This window comes from Perognathus longimembris, chromosome 1, assembly GCF_023159225.1.
Source record: "Perognathus longimembris pacificus isolate PPM17 chromosome 1, ASM2315922v1, whole genome shotgun sequence".
In the NCBI taxonomy this organism is placed as follows: domain Eukaryota; kingdom Metazoa; phylum Chordata; class Mammalia; order Rodentia; family Heteromyidae; genus Perognathus; species Perognathus longimembris.
Window position 1 is genome coordinate 76,534,639 of NC_063161.1, and position 21,324 is coordinate 76,555,962.

The following is a 21,324-nucleotide window of genomic DNA, read 5'->3' on the forward strand; positions in this document are numbered from 1 at the left end:
AAAGGTAGACAGACTGTCAACAAGCAATGTCTTCCAAGGACAAGGACTGAGATAGTCAATCAGGCCACCCTGTGGTTTGGGATTTTAACCAGGCACGCTTTCCTCCACCGGTCTTTATCCTGAAGACTCTGAAGGGCTGTCTTCACACAACTGCCATGGAATAAATCTTTCTCGGCCCTTCACCATTGGGTCTCTTTATTTGGCACATGGGGGTGAGTAGCCAGACCTAATTTGTGTCTCCTGGACTTTGGAGCCTGGGGTCTAAAAACCTGGTTTCCATGGGGCTTGTTGTTAGGCACATGGAGAATAGAAAAGGAATAGGCTAGACTTGATCTTCAAAAGGTGAGGGCTGTTTATTGTCAGCAAGGGGCACAAACCTTCCTGAAGGTTTGGAGGTTGTGCGAGGGACTGGATTTGGTTCTGGGTTTATATGTGCTTAACAGGAAATCAGAAAATTTTAAAAGGGGCTGTGGTGTCCTGGGGGCCAAAGGCGGCAGCATCCTTGGCCAGGCCCTGAGTGGAAAACTCCACCTGGTGATGGGGACTTTCTCTGCTGAGCCCAGGTGAGTGAGTGCCTAGGGGAATAAGGTGGGACTCAATCCTTCATATTCCATCTTCAGATACATAAAAAAGAATGGGCCGGGAGGGGAGAGGCAAGCCCTTTACTTGTGAGGCCCTGATGACAGATGGCTGGCTGGCTGCCCCCTGTAGAGGGCAGCAGCAGATCTGACTTGAGCACTGGCTGGTGCTCTGCACATGGTATTGGGGCAGAAAAGGATTCAGTGAGCAAGCAGAACCTGTGTCCTCACCCAGGCTGAGCAATGTTTAGGTTCCAGGAACAGGACAGGGAATGGAAATGAACATTTAGACCCAGGGTTAGGCTTTGAGAGGACAGCACTGAGAAGACACCAGGATGGGGCAGAAAGGGACTGGTGAGGTTGGTTGGTACAAGGTTTTGAAGAGCTGATGCCAAAGATGAGGCGAGATGAAGTCCCAATAGAGAGAGGGGTGCGAGACTGGGAGAAGCCTGAGGAGCTGCACATTTGCAGGAAGGGAACTAGGCAGTCTGGGAATTCTTGCATGTGCTCATGGTTTGTGTCCGGTAAGGTAAAATACAGTGTGGTGCACAAATCTTGAACTCAAAACAGCTTTTTCACGTCCATATCAGTGGCAAATTGAGAAGTTGTTTTGTTTTGTTATTAGTGCTTGAGGATGGAACTCAGAGCCTTTGCCACAAGCTAGGTGATTAAGGGATCTACCATCAAGTTGTCTGCAGCCTCAATGAATGTTAAACTGGTGCTGTGTGTGGAGGACCTGTTTGCTGTTTGCTCTTTTCTGGCCAGGGCTGATTTCCACACAGTTCCCACCTAAGACTACCTGGAGGCTCTCCTTACCCCTCCCCCGCCCCCCAGGTCCATCTTGGGAGACCTTTATGTACTCCATGCATGGGGTGAGGGGATGGGTGAGCAGGGAGGTGGGAGGGACTGGTTATGTCCCCTCATCTGTTCATTCTTTAGGGGTCTACAGCCACCCATCCGCTCACAAGGACCCACACAGCCTTGCTATTGTTTCTTTAATATATAATTTTATTTCTGGTTATAGAAACAAATGCTAAGAGAAGAAACAAAACTTCCCCATCCACATACAACAATTTAATAGATAAAAGAACAGTTAAATGAAAAACAAAAAGTAGAAATTTTAAACCTTTGTTATAGCTTTAAAACATTAACGTCTGATACAATTAGAAATCACATTCAGATCTCAAACTATAAAAAAATGTATGGCTCCGTAATAAAAAAATACTGTATCCCATTTGAAATGAAAACCCAGGTGGGTGCCACATGGCTGGCTGATTTTCCTGATCCCCAGGAGCTGGGGTGCAGCCGCCCTGGGTGGAGTCACCCACTAACAGGGGGCACCCCAAGCTCTGGAACCAGAATTCCCACGGAATTCCACGGATACCACTGCTTTTTAAAAGCATTGATAATTAAACATATCATGAAAATCCTTTAGACAGCCAATGTAAAAATAAAACACACACACGCACACACTCATACACACTTCCCAAACATCACCCGCCCCCCAATTTTTTTTTTTACAGGAAAATTATCATTCAGGTAAGAACAACAATCTCAGTATTGGCTTAAACCCTTCCTGCAGAGCCACAAAAGATCTGGAACCCAGCTTTGGTGTCTCCTTTCCTCCCCACCACCCTTTCCTGAAACAGGAATCAAGCCAAGGTGTCAAGGGGTCAACCATGCCTCCCTGAAGAAGGGGGAGAAGGGCGAATTTCAAACATTCCATCTTATTAATCCTGCTAAGCCAGGATCTCAGAAGCTGCAGGCTCAGTGATGACACCGTGCAGGAAAACCACTGTATCCAGGAATCAGGACACGGTGCCAGTGGTGGCCTGGACAAGGGCCTTTGCAGGGAGGGTGCGGCGGGGCCCTGGGCACCATCCCACCCAGCAGCCGCTTGCTCGCTGTCCCCAAAGATTCATCTCATGTCTTGGCAGATGCATCTATTTTCCAGAAACCAAAACCAAGGTGAGAATAAAAAGCAACGTGCCTTTGATTTTCCTCTCTCTCTTATATGGTCAGATACCTTGGGCTGAAGGGGTTTGGGGTAGTTGGGGCTCTGGGGGTCCTATACAGCTGATGCTGAGCTCCTTACCCAAGGGCAGATATGTGCTTGGAAGCTCACACATTTCCCCTATTGCTGGAATGCCAGGCAGGTACAGTGATGCGTCCTGGCGGTGAGGTCTCTCCCAGGAGGGGGAGATGCCTAAAAATAAAGCAAAGCACGGCTCTCCTGAAGACCACTCTTAGCAGCCCTGGGGCGTCAGGATAAGAAAGGCTAAAAAGCACGAAAACTATCAACTGACAGCAGCACAGCGGACTGCCCTCCCCTACAGCTCTTGCCGGCTGCTCTCCACACCCCCACATCGTACACTTCTAGAGGACCCCCCCCCCCAAGTAGCACTTCTGGCTGGCCTGGCCTCTGGGGAAGCATTGCCCTAGCTGCTGCACCCTGACCACCTGGGATGTGATTCTAGAATATTCCCTCCAACAGAAGCCCACAGAGCAGCCTGCAGCCACCAGCACCCAAACACAAACAGTGACTTTCATTTTTGTCAACATGAAATATACTTTCTCTAAACCAAGACAGTGAAACAGCCCAAGTTTTAGCATCAGTTCAGAGGGAATGCTGTGGTCACTCGCCAAGTGGCGGTGGCCTGGGCCAGAGGACGGCAGGACAGAGGAAGGGAAGCAGCTCTGAGCAGGACATTCACCTAACTGCCCACACCACAAGCCGTGGGGTGCCCCGGGAGGCCCGTGGCCCTGGTGGCCTGCCTGGCCAGCTCGGGGACCACACTCTCCTGGGCCAGCATAGCAGCTTTCCGTACTAATGTCTTGCACTGGGCCCCCATGAGAACTGTGTCCTGGGCACTTAAAAATGCTACTGTGATAACAAGGCCCAGAGCACGGGGCTTAGAACAGAGGACAGGAGGGACAGGACAGGAACGGACATGAAGATGGCAGGGGACGGGGCAGGCAGGGAAGTGCTGTGACCGCCGTGCTTGGCCCTATCCATAGCAGCCCCGTCTTCATAGCAGCAGCTGGAACAACTGGAGTTGTTCTCTAGGTAATATTGCTTCTAGGCAGAGGTATTCTAAGGGTGGCCCGAGGTGCTGGGCTTTGGGTGAGCGCTCTGCCATCCTAAGCCAAGATGAGAGCACAGCAGCCCCGGGCAGTCAGAGCAAGCAGGCACGTTCAGAGGTGAGGGGGATGAGCTGGGGTGAGGTGAGGGGAATGAGCTGGGGTGAGGGGAGGGGCGAGGTGAGGTGGAGCACTCACTCCTGGCCAAAGCTCCCTGCTGTTTTCGCACATTGGTTTCTATCAGGACCCCTCACCAGCCCCAAGAGACATAGCCCCAGGTGCCTGGGGACACCTACAAGATGAGTTCTTTAGGGGTAAAAAGAAGGGGAGGGCCGACTAGAGCCCCCATGCTCACTCCATAGGACCACACCAGTGTGTCTGCCACAACTGCGGGCAGAAACATAAACTGTGCCCAGGATGCCAGGCTGGTGCCCATGGCCTAAAAATAGCAAGGGGTGGGTGGGATCCTCACCTCGACACACCCTGCACACTGCACACCAACTGGCCTGGGGGACGTGCTTGACTTCCACGCTCATTGCGTCTGTAACTCCCTGCCTAGCCATGATACACTTTCTCCACTGCAGCGTGGGGCTGTGGGGTGCCAGCAGCAGAGGTGAGGGTGCCCGGTTGACAGTGAGATGAGAGGGGGCCACCAGCTGGACCACAGACTGCCAAAGTTTGGAGCCCTACGTGGCCCCTTGGCTGGGCCAGCCCACCTTCACCGGACCCACGTCCACGCTGTACGGGGGGGCCCCAGGATTTCCGGACAGAGCCCGCTATGTTCTACCTGCTCTCCCACAGCTCATCAGAAAGCATCCGCAGTATGCGGGATGCCCCTGTGGGCTACTGTTCCAGGACAGATTCTGACACAAGCCGGGTGTGCGCCCTGGTGGGGATGACCCAACACCCATGAGACACGTCCCACTCACCCCAGTAAAGCTGCAAATTCCCTCCCACTGCCGCCACAGTCACTCAGCAGCCAGGACGGCAAACAGTGCCCAACTGCCAGCACCTCGCACAGCCGTGGCACAAGGTGACCCACAGTTCTGTGTGCGGCCACCACAGTGATAATCCAGACACGGAATCCGCCTCAGAGACCACATGTAGTCTGGGAAGAGATGGTGGCTGAGGAAGGGAGCAGCGTGACAAGGTGACTTTGCCCTCTCCTGGCAGGGCTCTGGCTGTGGTGGCCTCAGCCCACAGAACCAACATACTCTCAGACCCAGCTGCCTATTCCTGATTTCTGGACCCACATATGCCACACACGTAAGATGGAAAGCGCAGGCTCACCCCATGCCTACGCCGTGGCTTCTCACCTCAGATGCTCTGCACAGGTCTCAGGTAGGGCCGGTGACTTTGGTGGTGACCAACAGGGGCTGCTCCCAGCTGCCTACCTGTCCTCCTGCCCAGGAACCGGAGCACAGCTGGGCTCCTGCTCTGCCTCCAGGTGGGGTCCCTCCACCTGAAGGCAGGGGGCTCTCCTAGGCCCGTCTGCCTGGGACTGGCTGCGGTGCCCCCAGTACTGCCCAGGAAACGTCCCGAGCAGGGGGTGCTGTACCCAGCTCAAGTTGCACTGCCGGGAACTCTGTGTCCAGTGTGCTGCTGTCCCTTGCGGTCCACCCTGGCAGAACAGCATAGAGCCAGCTTTTGCTCGACTACTTCACCACAGGGGCTCCGATCTCAACCGGAGACGACATGAACATCCAGTGACTGGGCCTCCAGCTTGGGGTGCTGCCTGTCCCTGGGCCTTCTGCCCTTGGGTCACATGGTGTGGATTGGCCAGCAGGGCCAGCGCCATGCGGAGCTCGCCTCCTTTCCACTCGCTGACCTGGGCCTGGGCTTCGGCAGAGAGACAGTCCCAATTTCTAACAATGGCATCTTTTGGAGGTCCGGGAAGCTGTAATGTGGAGGGAAGGATGCTGAGCGGCAGGCCCACACTGTCCCTTCAACCCCGGCGAGCCACGTCCACTGAGTGCCTGGGGTTGGGCTTGGCTGCTGCTGGGACGGAGCACGGAGTCGCTGGTCCTTCTTGAAGTTAGCGGGCAGAGCGGCGGGTGGTCTTGCAGGTGCTGATGCCCAGGCACCTGGGCCTGCGCCCCCTTCTGTGTGAGGAGCCCCGCGCTTTCGAGGTCAAATATAGCAAGAGGTGCTCGGGGTCCAAAACTCAAGTCGATGCTGGCATCCCAGTTAATGCTGATGTTTTCTGTGGCTTTGGGGGAGGGGGCCCCACAAAGCAGCATGCAGTTTGGCAGTTCCGCCTTTCTCTTGACTGTTCCCAGTGACCACAAGCAGGCATTCGCGCCAGTGCGGTGGGAGGCGGCCTCGGCGCGCCCCTGGCTGCGCTTTGTCCAGTCTCACGTGGTGGACCTTGAGTGCCTACCTAAAGCTGGGGCACCATCCTTGCAGGCAAGGGCCATGGTGGTTGCTGAGGCTCTGGGCTAGAACCTTCTCCGGACCCCAGGGGCCGGGGGAAGTGGTGGTGGTGGTGTGAGGAAGAAGAGGGAAATAAGCACACAGAACCCCCAGAACATACAATCAGTTGTCTGAACGGATTTATGTTTTGTTTCAAACCACGGGAGGACAGGAGATAAAATGCAAAGCATCTGGGTGCAGCAGGGGCTGCGCACGTCACATCTCGGTCCACCATGCAGCCCACGCGCGGGCTCCTGTATGTGAGGCCCACTCCACCTTCCTGCGGGTGGCTTCACTCCCCGGTACTGGGGCCCTGGGGGCCGGAGGCTGCCACCACCGTGGCCTGCATAGCAGCTGTCCCACTGGGCTCCTCCACCCGGGACCTCTTGACCTCGGGCTCCCCACTGGAAGAGCTGGGGGCGGCAGTGGAGGTGGCTGCAGTCGGCGTGGCACTTGCCACCGTGGCGGCAACAACTGCTGCTGGCTCCTCGGGCCCCACCTCGCACACCCGGGTGACCACCACCGGCGTGGATGAACTCGCCTGGGCTGCCAGGAGCTGCAGGGGGCTGGTGAGGGCTGGGGTGGAGGGAGAGGAGGTCACAGGGGGATCCGGGAGGAGCACCCCTGGCATGTTCGACACAGAATGCTCAGTGGACTTGGCAGGCCCCACGCTGCACCCCCCGCCCCCCACCTGTCATGCAGGGCGCCATCTCCACCTGCCAAGGGAGCCTCACACTCGCCCCTCCAGCTGGCCGGAGCCGGGCCTCAGACCCCACACCTCTGCTTCTGCTCTGGCCCAGGACCTCCTAGGGCTCCCCCTCACCACCCGCTCCTGCCCTCTCTGGCTGGCTTTCTCTGACCACTGGCCTCAACCCCAGTCAGGCAAGGGGGAAGCAGCCCTACAGCAGGGGCGGGGCACCAGGTCCCCTCAGGGCCTTTCCTGCAGGACAAGGGTACTCTCCCACCCTCTGCCAGGGTGGGAGGCCAAGCGGCTGGGCGGGGCTGGAGGATGGGCCGGGCCTCACCGTAAGCATTTCCGGTTAAGCTGCTCGTGGGCACGGTGTGCTTCCCGTTCTGCGTGACGGCCCTGACTGGGAGGTGGTGCTGCCCGATGGTCACCGGCGTGGCTGGCTGCAGGATGGTGACCGTGTGCCCGGGCACCCCTGGGCTCATCTGGCTGGCGACTGTCTGGATGACACGACTGGCTGCGGGGATCGTGGCGAATGCAATGGTGGGTTTCTCCTCCAGACCTGTGGGGCAGCAGTGGATGAGAAACACTCCTGGCCCTGGAGGCCGGCAGCTCCCCTCCCGTGCAGCCTTGGCGAAGGGTCGGAGTGAGGACAGAATGGCGGTGGGGAAACGGCGGCGCCACGGAAAGCCTCGCCACGTTGCAAAAGAACACCCATTCACAGGGCCTTAGAATAGGCCTTCAACTTTAAGCAACTCATTCTCTCTCCTTTCTAGCGCGCGCACGTGTGTGTGTATATGTGTATGTATGTACAATGGGGTTTGAACTCAGAGCCTCAAGCTCGCTACACTGACGCTCTACCACTTGAGCATACTTGCAGCCTCTTTGCTTTAGGTGTTTTGGAGACAGGGTCATTTTTTCCAGGGACCAGCCTGGTTCCAGTTCTCTTCTACCTATGCCTCCTGGGCAGGCAGAATGATGGGCATGCACCCCAGGTTGCTGACAGAGATTGGGGCACTAACTTTCCTGCCCAGGTAGACCACAAACCACATCCTCCCAATCTCTGCCTCTCAAGGAGCTGGAATTACAGATATGAGCTACTGTGCTTGGCTTAAATTTACTCTGGGAGGGAAAACATCCTCTGAAAATGCAAGGACTGGCTCCTAGAGCCATGACTTGGTCTGGTTCACTGAGACAGAGTCTCCACCACAACTTTAAAATAAAGTGTGCTGAGACTGAGTCAGCCCCTGCCTCCCAGGAGTGCATGTTTCAGAATTCGGTATACCATCTGTGCCCACCCTGGGAAGTCCTCAGGATCAGATTTATCCTAGGAAATGAAAGCTGCTTCTCAGTCCTAAGGTCTCCCAAAGATTCAGAATCAGGCCCTAGTGGAGTCCTTCTCTTGGCGCATGCTCCCTTCCTCCTAACACACTAAATTCCAGGTGCATGCAGCAGATATGGCGACTGTGCCTGCCCCCCCCCCCCAGCACTCAGGAGGCTGAGGGAGGCAGGAGGATCAGAAATACAAGGCTAGCCTGGGCTGCAGTGGGACCCAGTCTCAAACAGAGAAAGGAGGGAGGGAGAGAGAGGGGGACAGAGAGGATGAAAGAGGAAGGAGGAGAGAGGAGAGAGAGGGGAGAGAGGAGAGGAAGAGAGAGGACAGAGAGACTGAGCAACCTAACTCGGCATCACCTGGAGGGAACCAATGGTGCTGCCCTACTGGGTGGCTCTGGACCTGGGGCTCAGGCCTGCAGTGCCAGGCTAGATGGCTGTGCCACACCCTGGTAGGGAGGCCAGTAGCAGCACCGTTACCTCTTGCTTCGCTGCCCAGGTCCAGCACGGCTGTGCCTGCCGTGTCGTGGGCACCACCTGCTGGGCCCTGGCTGGCAAGGATGTAACCGTTGGCTGAGTTGGCAGAGGTGGTGACCACCCTGACCATGGTGACAGTCGGGGCTTGCTGCACCACGTGGATGGCGTGGCCCGAGGGCTGCTGTGAGGTCACTATGGAGGCCGGCATATAGGCCACAGGCTTGGCCACTAGGTTTGAAGGTCGGGGAGGTACAGCCATAATCACAGGCTGGGCGCTGACAGGGGAGCCTGGAGGGAGCAGAGAGAGAAGATGGTCACTTGGTCGTCCCCTGGACAGGCCCCAGCCCAGCCCCACACACCAGGTGCTGGGTGAATTCTGTCCTCTCCAGGAAATAGCTGGAAGCGAGCCTTACCGGGTGCACTCTGGGAATACCGGTACTCGGGAACAGAGGCTAATTTTGACCCTAGGTCTGGGTCATGTGGAATGGGGGAGCCCTCTCGAGACAGGCACTCCGGAGTCTGCAGGCCACTGGAACGAGGGGACATCAGCCCAGGGTGAGTGGGTGAAGCTGGGGCGCTCCTACAGAGGACAAAGAGCCAGAAGGGACCATGGTGCTAAGTGTGCCACGGACAGAATACCTCAGACACGACGTGACCCCAGCGTCCATCCCCTCGTGCCTGCCTGCCTGCCTTCCTGGGGCTTCTCTGGATCCTTGAGGTTTTACCAGCTCTCCTCTTCCAGGTGCTTCTCTAACACTGTGTTACTGTGGACCATGGCCAGTTGGGGGCTCCATTAAGGGGAGACACTGTGTTATCTGCGCTCCCAATAAATGAGAGATCCAGTGACTCCCACCTGTGTCCAACGACCCCACTCCTACTGCGTCCCCAGCTCTCTGGGAAGAGCCTAGCCAGACAACATTTGGGCCTCCATCTCTCACAGGCTGGGGTGGTTGCAATATGGAGGAATTCCCAGGGTCCTCCACTCCCACCCATGCCAGCAGCCACGCCTCTGATACCAAAGTGGTCTGCTCCTCTGGACTGGGTATGGCCGTGAGGGAGCATGTAGAAAAGGTCAGACCAGGCATTCACCAGCCAGGGGGCCTGCTGGTGACTGTGCCCCCCAGTACCAAGCTGCACCCCCAACACCCACTCCATCACCTGACAGCAGAGGTGGCTCTGGGCAGTGCCAGCTTCACTCCCCCATCTGCCCTCAAAGGTCCCACACTGTGCCAGGGAGAGGCCAGCTGCTGCTTCCCAGAGTGTCCTCAGGCCCAACAAAGAACGGATCCACTAAGCCTTCACCCCTTTTTCCCTGCCATGGCGGCACACACTGGAGAAGTTCTGATGCCTATAGTCTGGAAGCCCTGCAATGGTCCCAGGCAGCCTCTCAGAAGAGCCTCACATGCCAAGACCAGCCCAGGGACCTCATCTTTGTGAGCATGCGAGGACCACAGCAGGGGCTTACCGTGAGGACAGAGGCCCGAAGGGGGTGCGGAAGCAGGAGACGCCCCTCTGCCTCCGTTTGCGGAATGCCTGTTCCACAAGCTTGGCTTCTGAGGCAGGGTCTATGCGCCAAAAAGAGCCCTTCCCGGGCTCCTCCTGGGAGCGCGGAACTTTGATGAAGTAGCGGTTCAGAGAGAGGTTGTGTCGGATGGAGTTCTGCAGGAAGGGAGAGACGGTCACCGTCAAAGGTCGCCGTCACAGCCAGCCAAGCACAGACCACAGACCCTGCTGGCTCATGCCGGCAACAGGGTAACAGGAGCCAGCCTCTGCACTGTGACCACATGGGTGCTGCACCCCATGTGCAAGGCCCAGGCACAGGGTGGGCTTTCCTCCCTGAATCCCACAGGGAAACCTACCACCGATCTTTTGTTTTGTTTTCTTTTCTTTTTGCAGTACTGGGGTTTGAACTCAGGGCCTTGCGAGGCAGCTGCTCTACTGCTGAGCCACATCCCCAGCCCTCCATCGCCATCTTTATGGAGCAAAGCAGAACATCAGGAGCATTTCAGGAACAAAGCAAAGACTTAGCTAGAAATGTGGCTCGAGTGGTAGGAGCATGGTTCCAGTGGTAGTGCCCTAAGTTCAACCCCCAGTACTACAAAACCCATGGCAAAAAAGAGCTAGGAATGCGCTTCAGTGTTGGAGTGCTTACCTAACGTGCACATGGCTTCGATCCCCAGGACCCAGGAGAGGAGGGCAGGGAAGAGAAGAACCCAGAAATAGCTACCTACATATTGCTGGGCATGGTGGCACTCATCTTTAATACCTGCACTCAGGCTACCGAGGCAGGAGGATCATGAGTTTGAGGCCAGCCCAGGCTACATGGTAAAACGCTGCCTTCCCTCCAAAAATATAAAAGCAAAGACTGAATCCCATAGCACTTACAACTCATCCTGAGTGAGCTAGCAAGCAGGAAGCAGGAAATATGGGGAAACACAAGAGAACAACACGTACTGCTGCTCCCACTGCACCTAGTGGGAGCTGGGGGCCACAGGGCTGGTGGTGCTGGGGGCCACAGTGGCGCCACCCACCCGCTGCCCCATCGGCCACATGCCTGGTACTTACAGTGCCGGACAGGAAGAAGAGGGGGCACCAGGAACCCATTCTAGGCTGTGCGCACTGCAGCCTGACACCTTATAGAGGTGTGGTGGGTCACCCTCCACAGGAAGCACCCGTACCTTTCCTGTTTACTGCATGGCCTCACCTGCCAGCCCTTGTCGGCCGTCCTGTAGTATGGGTAATGCTTGGTGATATGGGCATAGATGCCGCTTAGTGTTAGCTGCCGGTCCTGGGCGGAGGAGATGGCCTGCACGATGAGCTGAGCGTATGAGTACGGTGGCTTCGACTCGTCCTGGGGAGAAGCAGAATCCTGGGGTGGAGGGAGACAAGGTGTGGTGCCCCTGACCCACACTGCCTGCACCCAGACTAGACCCATCCCCTCCATCCCTGGCCATCCACTCTCATGGAACTCCTACTAGCTGCTTTGCCTTGGGGGAAGGAAAAATCAGGCTTCTATCATAATTGAATCCTGAAATCCCATAGCAGACCTAAGGAAGCGTGTGCCACCCCTCTCGATGACTGCCATGAAGCCCCACACATTGGGCAGGCGACGGGACGGGGAGGGGAGAGGGGTGGGTGATGTCACAGGACTGGCTGGCAAGTGGGAAGAGGTGAGTGCTCTGCCTCTGCTGCCCTCAGGGCCCCTCCCTCCCACTCCACGTGGGTCACGGTGGTGCGGCGTGTGGCGCGTACCTTGGGACTGTCCCCACCCGAGGTGTCTGCCTGCTGCTCAGAGGCGGCCTTTGCGGCAAACTCGGCTGCCAGCTGCAGGTCTGAGGTCACATTCTGGACGAAGCGGTAGCCGGAGGACCCGGCTCCTCGAGGGCTGGCCGGGCAGGAGTTGGGAACGCTAAAGAGAGGGAAGGACACACCATGAGTTCTCCCGGAAGAGAGGGACTTGGGCCTGCCGTGCTCTCAGGCCCGACCTGAATGACGAGGGCTCGCTTCTCTCCAGTGTGCACCTCGGTGCAGGAAGGACAGCAAGCAAGTTTCATCCAGTAGGACTGAGGTACCTCAGCCCCAGCACACAGGTGGCGGCGCCCAGCCTCTTCTGACTGGCACACACGCAGCGCCCCACAAGAATCTCTGTGTGGAGCAGAACCTAAGGGGGCTGCGGCCTCCACCTGGCAGAGGCGTAAGTCCACGGCCACAAGAGCTGTTCAGTGCCAAGGTATCCACAAGATGGCACCCCAGGAGCAGGTTTGAGGTGAAGAAGAGCCAGAGTGACACACCAGAGACGAGTGCTAGGGGCTGGGAATATGGCCTAGTGGTAGAGTGTTCACCTCATATACATGAAGCCCTGGGTTCGATTCCCCAGCACCACATATATAGAAAAGGCCAGAAATGGTGTTGTGGCTCAAGTGGTAGAGTGCTAGCCTTAAGCATAAAGAAGCCAGGGACAGTGCTTAGGCCATGAGTCCACGCCCAAGGACTGGCGACAAGAACAAAACAAACATAGATGAGTGCTGGGCAGGGCTAAGGGCTTCCACACCAGGGCACAAGGAGAGGGGCACTGGCTCTCCCTCGGCCCGGCTGTAGCCCCTCATCCTGCCCAGTCCTGAAGCAGTCCTGACGGGGCACGGGAGGCTGTGGCTGCCCTGCTGCTCAGGAGCATTGGCCTGTTGCCTCTGATGAACTAGCACAGGCTTTGCTCATCAAACCTCATCAAGATCTTGACTCTGAAAATGGCTGTTACTGAAACTACTCAGAGAAAACCAATTGGACCCAGATCAGAAGTGATCTTGTCGAGTCAGGCTCAGAATAAGATCAGAAGGATTGCAGTTAGAGACCAGCCTTGAAAAAAAGTGTACAGGAGTTGGGCACTGGGCTCATGCCTGCAATCTTAGTTACTTATACCCAACCAAGGCTCCTTTCACAGAAAGAAAGTTTAATCAACACCTATAAACTAGCTTGTGAGAGGGAGAAGGCAAAAATAAAGTAGCTTTCCTGCCAGTGATGCTTTGCTGCTCAGGAAGCTGAGATTTGAGGATCACAGTTTGAAGGCACCAGGCAAATCTGAGAGATTCTTATCTCCCACTAACCTGCAAAAGACTAGCCTTAAATAGAAAAAAGCTAAGCAAGAGTGTGAGGCACTGTCTTGAGTTCAAGTCCCACTGCTGGCATTAAAAACCTGCAACAAGTCGGGTGTTGGTGGCTCATGCCTATAATCCTAGCTAGTCAGGAGCCTGAGATTGGAAGATCGAGGTTCAGTGCCAACTCAGGCAGGAACATCTATGAGACTTAACTCCCAATTAATCAACAAAAAGGCTAGAAGTGGAGCTGTAGCTTAAGTGGTAGCATGCTAACCTTGAGAGAAAAAGCTTAAACAGTGCCCAGGCCCTGAGTTCAAGCCCCATGCTAGCACGGATGCAAACACAAACTACACACACACACACACACACACACACATACACACACACACACTACATTAAAAAGGCAGAATAAGCCAATATCTCTCATGAAAGGGACCCTACTGCTTGTCAGGTGTCATCACAGAAAAGACAGGAAAGATGACCACTCATACAAGGGGAAGAGCCCCAAGCCTGGGGACTTGGCCAAACCCCTCCCCCAGGCCCCATCTTTGGGGGGCTGTATTCAGGGTCCCAGTAGAGGCCAAGTTGAACAATGAGAGCCACCTTTGTTGCATGGATTAAATTCCCCTCCCTGAAGGGTGAACAAAAGCAGCAGTGGAACTCACTAGATACTATGTTGAAAATGAACTACACAAATTATAGAGGGGGATGGGAGGGAAAAATTGGGAGAGTGAGGGAAGGAGTATTGTCCTAAAGCAAATTTCCGTCCCTCTCTTTTGGGCTGAGGTGGGACAGCAGGGCTTGCACACTGGGCCAGCGGCGGTGTATTTTCTTCCTTTAGTGGAAAAGGGTTGTCGGCCACTACCACGACACGTTCCACATTCCCCTTGGGTGAGAACTGGGGGAAGCCCTGACGTGGGGTCCTGGGGTCTGGACTGCCCCTGGCCTGGACAAGCCTACTCTGGCCCGAGGTGCCATGCCCAGAAGCTGCTTCTGCACCGGGTGAGTGCAGCATGTCTGGTCCTTCACCCCTGCCAGTGCAGCCTGGGCGCCCACAGGCATGGTAGCCTGCCTGGGCACGTGTGTTTCCCCATCCCATTGAGAACCAATGGAATAGAAGCCCTCGTTGCCCTTGGAGCCACCAATTCAGCCACACTGTGCTCCAGGCCTTTTCCAGCCACACTGTGGCTGTTCCTCCACACAACCCTCCAGATCCTGCTGTCCTGGACCGGTCCTGGGACTGACTCAGGAACCCTAGAGAACTGAGGACCTCTGACTGTCCTCCTCCAGTGCCAGTTCCCACAGTGCAAGTGGAGCTCCTAAAATTATCCAGCATAGGAAGATGGTGTTGCTGGACAAAGGGGGATATAGTGTGCAAGGTAGGCCAGACCCGGGGACCCTCATACCCAGACTCGGGCAAGACTGCTGCCCCAGTAAGGGGACACCAATGCCCACATGCTGGTGGGCTGAGAGGCTACCCAGAACCCTGGGGTGGCTCAGCTCAGGCGTCGTCCTCAGGGGGCTAGCCTCATGCAGAGGCCGCTCAGAACCCTGACTGAGCAAGCCTTGACCCTGGCCACTCCATGCTCAAGTGTAAAGGCCAACCTAGACACCTGTAGTCCAGGCCAGCCTCTGCCAGGCGAGAGAGAACCAAACAAAGGGCACAGGACACAGGGCAGGCCACCATGCGCTAGGGAAAAGACAAAACAGTACATGAAAACCAGACAGGAGGAGAGACAACTAACCAACCCCTGGACAACGAGGACCCAGTCACTCTTCCTTTCCTCCTCCTCCCTCCTTCCACAATCCTGGGGTCCGAACCCTTCCACTTGACCTTGCTAACTTTATCCCGGCCAGCCTCACACTTGCCATCCTCCTGCCTTAGACTAGTAGCTGGGATTACAGGCATGCATCACCACCTCCAGCTGGAAGACATTTTTAATTAATGTGTCCTCTTGTGCCCTTTTCTAGGAAGAGAATCAGGGATGTGCCTTTAAAAAAAAAAAAAAAAAAAGCAAATCTAGAAAGGAGGCCACCCACCCAAGTCAGGGAAAGCCCCTCCCACCTGGGTCTCCCCAGGATGGAGAGGAAGGTCCAGGGTGAGAGGAAGGCCAGCCCCCGGCTCTGGTGGGAGCAGGGGCTGGCTGCAGAGGAACGCCTTCCCTGGGAGATTCGTGGCCACTGGCGGAGCTCACTGACTGAGAAGAGGAATTCCAAACTTCAGGGAGGGGGAAAAACAAACCAAAGTACAAGGAAGGAAATAAATAGCCGGGCCCAACCATTATGACAGGGTTACAGTACAGAAAACGCTGACACTAACTGAACCAAAAACCATGTGACTTTCTCGAGGGAGGATGGGGTGGGGGAGGAAAAGCTTCCTTCGTTTCCATGGAGGAAGTCCAAGTATACTGTGTAAAACCAAAAGGCCAGGGCCTGTGGCTCAGCTCAGAAGCCAGCCAGCAAGGCCGGAAGAGGCAGAGGGGAGAGAGGCTTTCATCTCAGGGTCTGCGTCACAGGGTGTGTGTGTGTGCACAGAAGCTCGAAATCTAAGAATAGGGCCAGCATGTTTTCAGGGGAATTTTGATTCTAGATCTACCTTTGAAGGATGGTTGTGGTCTCCTAACACTAGTTCAATATTATAAAATTCTGGGGCACATTTGCCATCCCAGCTCCTTGGGAGTTGGGGACAGTGTATGAGGCAACCTAAAAGATGCTTTTTTTTAAGGCCTGTGAATTAACTAAAATGTGGATATTCTCTCTCTCTCTCTCTCTACACACACACACACACACACACACACACACACACACACACACACACAGAGTGTCTTGTGCCCTTTGATCTTAGCTTTCCCTGTTGCAGTCACCTTGGACTCCAGGAAGAACAGGACTCACCGATAAGCATCTGGTGACACATGATAGAGGGCAAAACTGCTTCTGAAACAAGTATTGCCATAGTCTTATCATCTCAAAGCCCAGGGGACCACTCAGCAGGCAACGTGTCCCAGGTTTCACTCCAGGAATAAGATGATAACTTCTCCAGAATTCCTCCAGAGAGAAAGATTGAACTGATGGTCAACACCTGTGACCCGGGACTGTTCTCACCTGTGACCCAGGACTGTTCTCACATGTGACTGGGGAATGTTCTCACCTGTGACCCTGGACTGTTCTCACTATGCACACCTTCCTCACCCACTGCCCCAACTTTCCCCCGACACCCCTGACTCCACCCTGAAGATGAAGATGTACAGAAGTGCTGCCCCCCCCCCCCAGGGCCACCCTGTAATAAACCTCCATTCTCAGCCCTTCCTTAATTTATTTTTTTGGCCTATGCAGACAAGTGGCTGGACTAATAGGGACTCCTGGAGGGTTGGGACTAGAGTCTGAGAACCTGAGCAGCAAGATTGTGGGCCCAGGTTGGCCCAGAAGTTGGCAAAACCTTGTCTGAAAAATAGTAAGGTGGGGCTGGGAATGTGGCTCAGTGATAGAGTGCTTGCCTCACATACATGAAGCCCTGGGTTCAATTCCTCAGCACCACATATATAGAAAATGGTCAGAAGTGGTGGTGTGGCTCAAGTGGTAGAGTGCTAGCCTTGAGCAAAAGAAGCCAGGGACAGTGCTCAGGCCCTAAGTTCAAGCCCCAGGATGGCCCCCCCAAAAAGGAAAAATGGCTGGGGGTGGGGCTCAGGTGAAGAGTGACAGCCTAACAAACACAAGGCCCTGATTCAATCCCCAAGTGTGTGTGTTGGGGGGGGAAACAACCAGAAAAATCTGGGAGCTACTTTAAGATTAACTAGTTTATGAGACACATTTTACCTCAGAGAAAAACAGCAGCCGACTGCACATCAGCTCTTCTGGGACAGGCTTAATGCAGGAAGGGATTCCACAGACAAGGGCCAGAAGAACAAGCCCAGCAGCTTGGTACATGGCAGGGGCCCTGCTTCCCCTGAGCAAGCAATCTGGGAAGGGCTGTGCCTCCCATGCTTCTGGTGGGTACTGAAAGCACACAGCAGCCCCACAGAGACCCAGCAATGCCCCCACAGGTATACACAGAACGGCCTCCCACTGTCAGCCTCCCATTGTGGTCACATGTGGAAAGTCCCCCACCCAGCCTTACAGGTCCACGAAGATGCCCCAGATGTATAAAAGGAGCACACAGGTGCCCACTGCTTTGTGCAGGAGAGCCAGGGTGCTCAGATGGGGAAAAAGACAAGGTGGGAGGAGCTGCAAATACAAGCAGGAAACATCAGTTAAAACCCCAGTGGCCCACATACTCCAGGCTGAACATTTCTATACATCCAACCTGAAGTCACCATGAAAACATCATCCTGAAGGATCCAGAGTTTGCCAGAAAATCAAGAGTCCAGAAGCCCTTTATCAATGGGTGGAGTCCAAGCCCCCCAGTGGGTAGGACTGTACCAAACCCCCAGGCCCTTGTGCAGGCCCCTGTGGTAATGGTAACCTTTCACCTTTCACCTAAGGAAGTGCCTTGTAGCTTGGCTTCAGCATATTTAAATTACTGCAGCACTGGGCTCCAGTGCTCTGTGGCACTGTTAAGTAAAACAGGAATTGCTTCAATCACCTGCCCAGGATCACGGGACAGACCTGATGACCCAGCCTGCTAAGGGACTTGGGGTGGACAGTGCACACAGTGTATGTGTTGGGGGAGGGGAGGGGAGGAAATCACACTGCTGAGTTCGGCACTCCATCCAAATGCACAGACTGTTCCTTTCTGAAAATTCCGGTGTGGTATTTGTGGACACCAGCTGACTGCAAATAATTAAAACCATGGACAGTGGACCTGAGGATGGGGTAGGGGGAGTTGGCCCACACACAGACCCCACGATCTCCAAATTCAAAAGATCTTGCTTCAAAAAGGGCTGCATTATCTGGCGGTAAAGCAGTACTGCGCTAAAGAACCAGATTAAAATGGCCAGTTGCCTACTGTTTATTTTATAGGATATACAGCTTAACATTTACTTGATTTCACAAGCCACCAAGCAAAGCTTTTTTAAAGAAGCAACTTCAAAAACCCTGCCCTTGGGAGCAAGCACAGCCCCTACTTTCCCTCTGCCCCCCACCCCGGCTTTTCTCTCAGGGCCTCTTCCCTCCCTACAACCTCATAAGTTTTCTTCAAACTCTAGCTCTAAGAAGCCTGGCTAAGACTGGCCAGGGTTACAGCAAGACCTAGAAAATGATTAACTGAGTCCCTTTTTTTCTAAAAACACGCTTCCTTTACAGCAAGAGAAAGGTCATAAAGCTGCTAAAGGTCACAGAATTTAGTTCAAAGAACTCATTCATTTGCTGGGTGAAGTACTTCAAGGCAAAAAAAAAAAAATCCACCCAACACATACACAGAAAACCACAGCGTAACACACACACACACACCACACCACCACCCCACCCACCCCCACCCCACCCACCCCCGGGAAACTTGGCGCCTCTTGCGGCATAGGGAAACCAGGGTGGGTAGAGGTGGGGTTGAGGCAGGGCCTCCGCCCATCAGGGGCCTCCGAGGGAGGGCAGTGCCCCGCAGCTCTAGGGAGGAGTGAGAACTCCAAGCCCAGTGTCAGTGGCCAATGGGGACGGACAAGTGCAGGCACACCAAATTAGGAAATCGCTCACCAGCCCCTACCCTCTCCTCCTCCCAGGATCAGAGGAGGAAGGGCAGGGCATGTTTGTAAACACGGCAGCCCCACCCCAGGAAGAAACTCAAACTGAAAAGTCACTAGGCCGGCAAACTCTCTAAGATTCTGAGGTTTCTAAACCCCAGCAGAATCCATGCACTAAGATAAGCAGAGGTCCATAGAGACCCATTGCTGTAAGGCTTAATTAAAGGCCCACAAACCAGACAGCAGATCCCCTAGTCCCAGTAGGTGACCAAGAACTCAAGAGGAGCCAGTGGGAAGCTCCAGGGGGACAAGGATGGGGAAGAGCGGGCAGCATGTACATGCAGACCGGAAGGAGAAGGAAGCGTTTAGCTAAGTGCATGCATGCTGCTGGGCAGATTGACATGGGACTCACAGACAGCAGAGCCACCACCATCTCTGCCACTGAGAACACACTCACAGACTAGGCCTCTGGAGAGCCGCAATGCCCAGCTCTGCCATAAACAGTTCCCACACGCTAGACCAGAAACACTAACCAAGGCCCGAGTGGCCACCTGGTTTGACTTCCATAGGCCACAAGCAGACAGGGCGCTGCGCTCACACCTGGGCCCCTGCAGCACTGGCATGGCTTAGCTTTGTCCCAGTGGCTGCTTTAAGGCAACACTGGAAGGAGATTGAAGCACACCTGAGGCTTCAATAGCCTAAGCCATATCATATACCCTGTCCACGGCACCTGCCATGGCATACAACTCAGTGAGTTTTAACGTGTTCACAAAGCTGCAGAGTTTCTACTGCATTTAATTTAAAACACCCTCACCAGGCCACATGGACCCACTCACTGCACTTCAATCCGGGGAGATCACTCCCTGCTTCCTGCCTGTGGCCAGCGCCCACCCTGGCTATCTCCTGTGAATGCCACCAGGCACCACAACTCTGGGATGTGCGCTATGTGGCCCTTTGTGACTGGCAGGTCTCCCAGCTGACCCACTGGGACCACGTGTGCAGGTCTTGTGTCCTATCTTACAGATAAGCCACACACACTGCAACTTGCCCCAGGTGTGTGGCTGTAGGGTCCCACGTGCAGCCACGACACCCGGGCTAAGGTGATGTGACAGTGAACTGCTGGGTCATAGGGGACCTTCTGTGTAGTCTTTTTGGGGAACCCCAAACATGATGCAGCTGTGTCATGTTACCACTGTGCATTTATCAGTGTGTAACTTACACACACCCAGCTAGGAACAAGAGAGCATCACCACAGCTGAGTGAGGATGGTGAGCCCTGCAGAGCCCGCTGAGTTGGACATCCGGAGCACAAAGTCACATACAGAGTCTGGGCATTATAATGGGAGGCCGAGAAAAAAAACAATCTCTCATAAAGACCACAGGCACTAGGTGGTCAGCATCGCCAGAGGCAACGATGGGCTTTGCTAGTCATTCACCACCACCACCACCATCGATGAAGTTAATTCTGGCTTCAAGGCCAAGACTTGAGCTCAGGGCTGCCCCTCCAAGGAGGACAACCCTGCTCCGGCTTTGGGAAAGAGAACACCAAGTCTAACTTGAACACGTGATCCCCCAGGGAGCACATTTCATCACTGGAAAACAAAGCCCACAATGGCAAACCAGTGCAGGAAGCCAATCTAGTCGCTGCATAGCACGGTGAGACAAGAGACAAGTCCAGCCTGGTATGGTGGCGCTTACTGGCATGTAGGTGGCAGAGCCAGGAGGAGCTTGAGGTCCATGCCAGCCTTGGCTACACGGGAGAGACCCCACCTCAAAATAAAACAAGGCCTTGGAGTGAAGCTCTGGCCTGGAGCTCTCTTGCCTAGCATGGACAAGGTCCTGGGTTCCATCTTCAGGACAGGGGGAAAGGGAGAGGGAAAGGGAGATAGGATATTTCAAACTGAACCTGGTGACGTGTGAGGTACCAGCAGGGTGTCAGGTGAGGCTGGCTACAGGAGAGCCCCACACCTGAGACCCAGGAACAGCACAACTCTGTCCCACTGGAGAGCAGTTGTTATCATGTGGCTGGTAGGTAGCTGAGAGCCCTGAGCCCTGGAGGGCTGGGCTGGGCCTCTTCACACCATGGAGCCACCAAGCTCCTTCCCCACCAGGGTAAGCTTTGCTGGCAAGACAGAAGCCCAGGCGGAAGCGGCTAGGTCACATTTGGCCATGGCAGCCACGGCCTCCGAACTGGCTGCATAAAGTACTGCACCTTGAGGGCTGCATACCACTACCGAGGCAGAGAGGAGCAGAAACCTTGGGGATAAAACAGTAGGGCACCTTAGATTCAGGAACCCTTGTTTCCTTCTCTTTGTCTTGGTTGAGGGCACGGGAATCCATGGGAGGGCCTGGGCTGGGGGCAGAGGCATGTGGTGGTTCCCAGGAACACTTGTAAAACTGGGGTGGGGCTCTGTGTGGAGCTTTGGCTACTCCAGTCTCCCTGAAGCTGTCCTCCAGGGTTTTTCCTTCACAGAATAGAATCTAATGACAACCAGGTGAACTTCCATAAATGAAGGTTACAGAAGCAAAGTTCACCAAACCTAGCATGTAAACATG

At 54.9% G+C, this 21,324-nt stretch overlaps 1 protein-coding gene and 1 long non-coding RNA gene across 2 annotated transcripts in view; both read right to left on the reverse strand.

Annotated features, from left to right (window-relative positions):
• Positions 1–1,974: 1,974 nt before the first annotated feature.
• The window catches only part of Foxk1 (forkhead box K1), a 51,831-nt gene continuing 32,481 nt past the window's right edge, over positions 1,975–21,324 (reverse strand). Inside the window, exons 3-9 of the mRNA XM_048330053.1 lie at positions 11,821–11,977; positions 11,273–11,437; positions 10,034–10,227; positions 8,982–9,148; positions 8,572–8,856; positions 7,097–7,321; positions 1,975–6,647 (exon numbers count right to left, since the gene is read on the reverse strand). Of these exons, the coding sequence (XP_048186010.1) occupies positions 6,364–6,647; positions 7,097–7,321; positions 8,572–8,856; positions 8,982–9,148; positions 10,034–10,227; positions 11,273–11,437; positions 11,821–11,977 (1,477 nt within the window). The 3' untranslated portion in view covers positions 1,975–6,363. The remainder of the gene's footprint in view (positions 6,648–7,096; positions 7,322–8,571; positions 8,857–8,981; positions 9,149–10,033; positions 10,228–11,272; positions 11,438–11,820; positions 11,978–21,324) is intronic.
• LOC125339002 lies at positions 15,746–16,735 on the reverse strand. Its single transcript, XR_007208381.1, has 2 exons — positions 16,332–16,735; positions 15,746–16,262 (listed from the first exon to the last, which is right to left on the reverse strand). It is a non-coding gene; the product is annotated as an uncharacterized LOC125339002 (long non-coding RNA).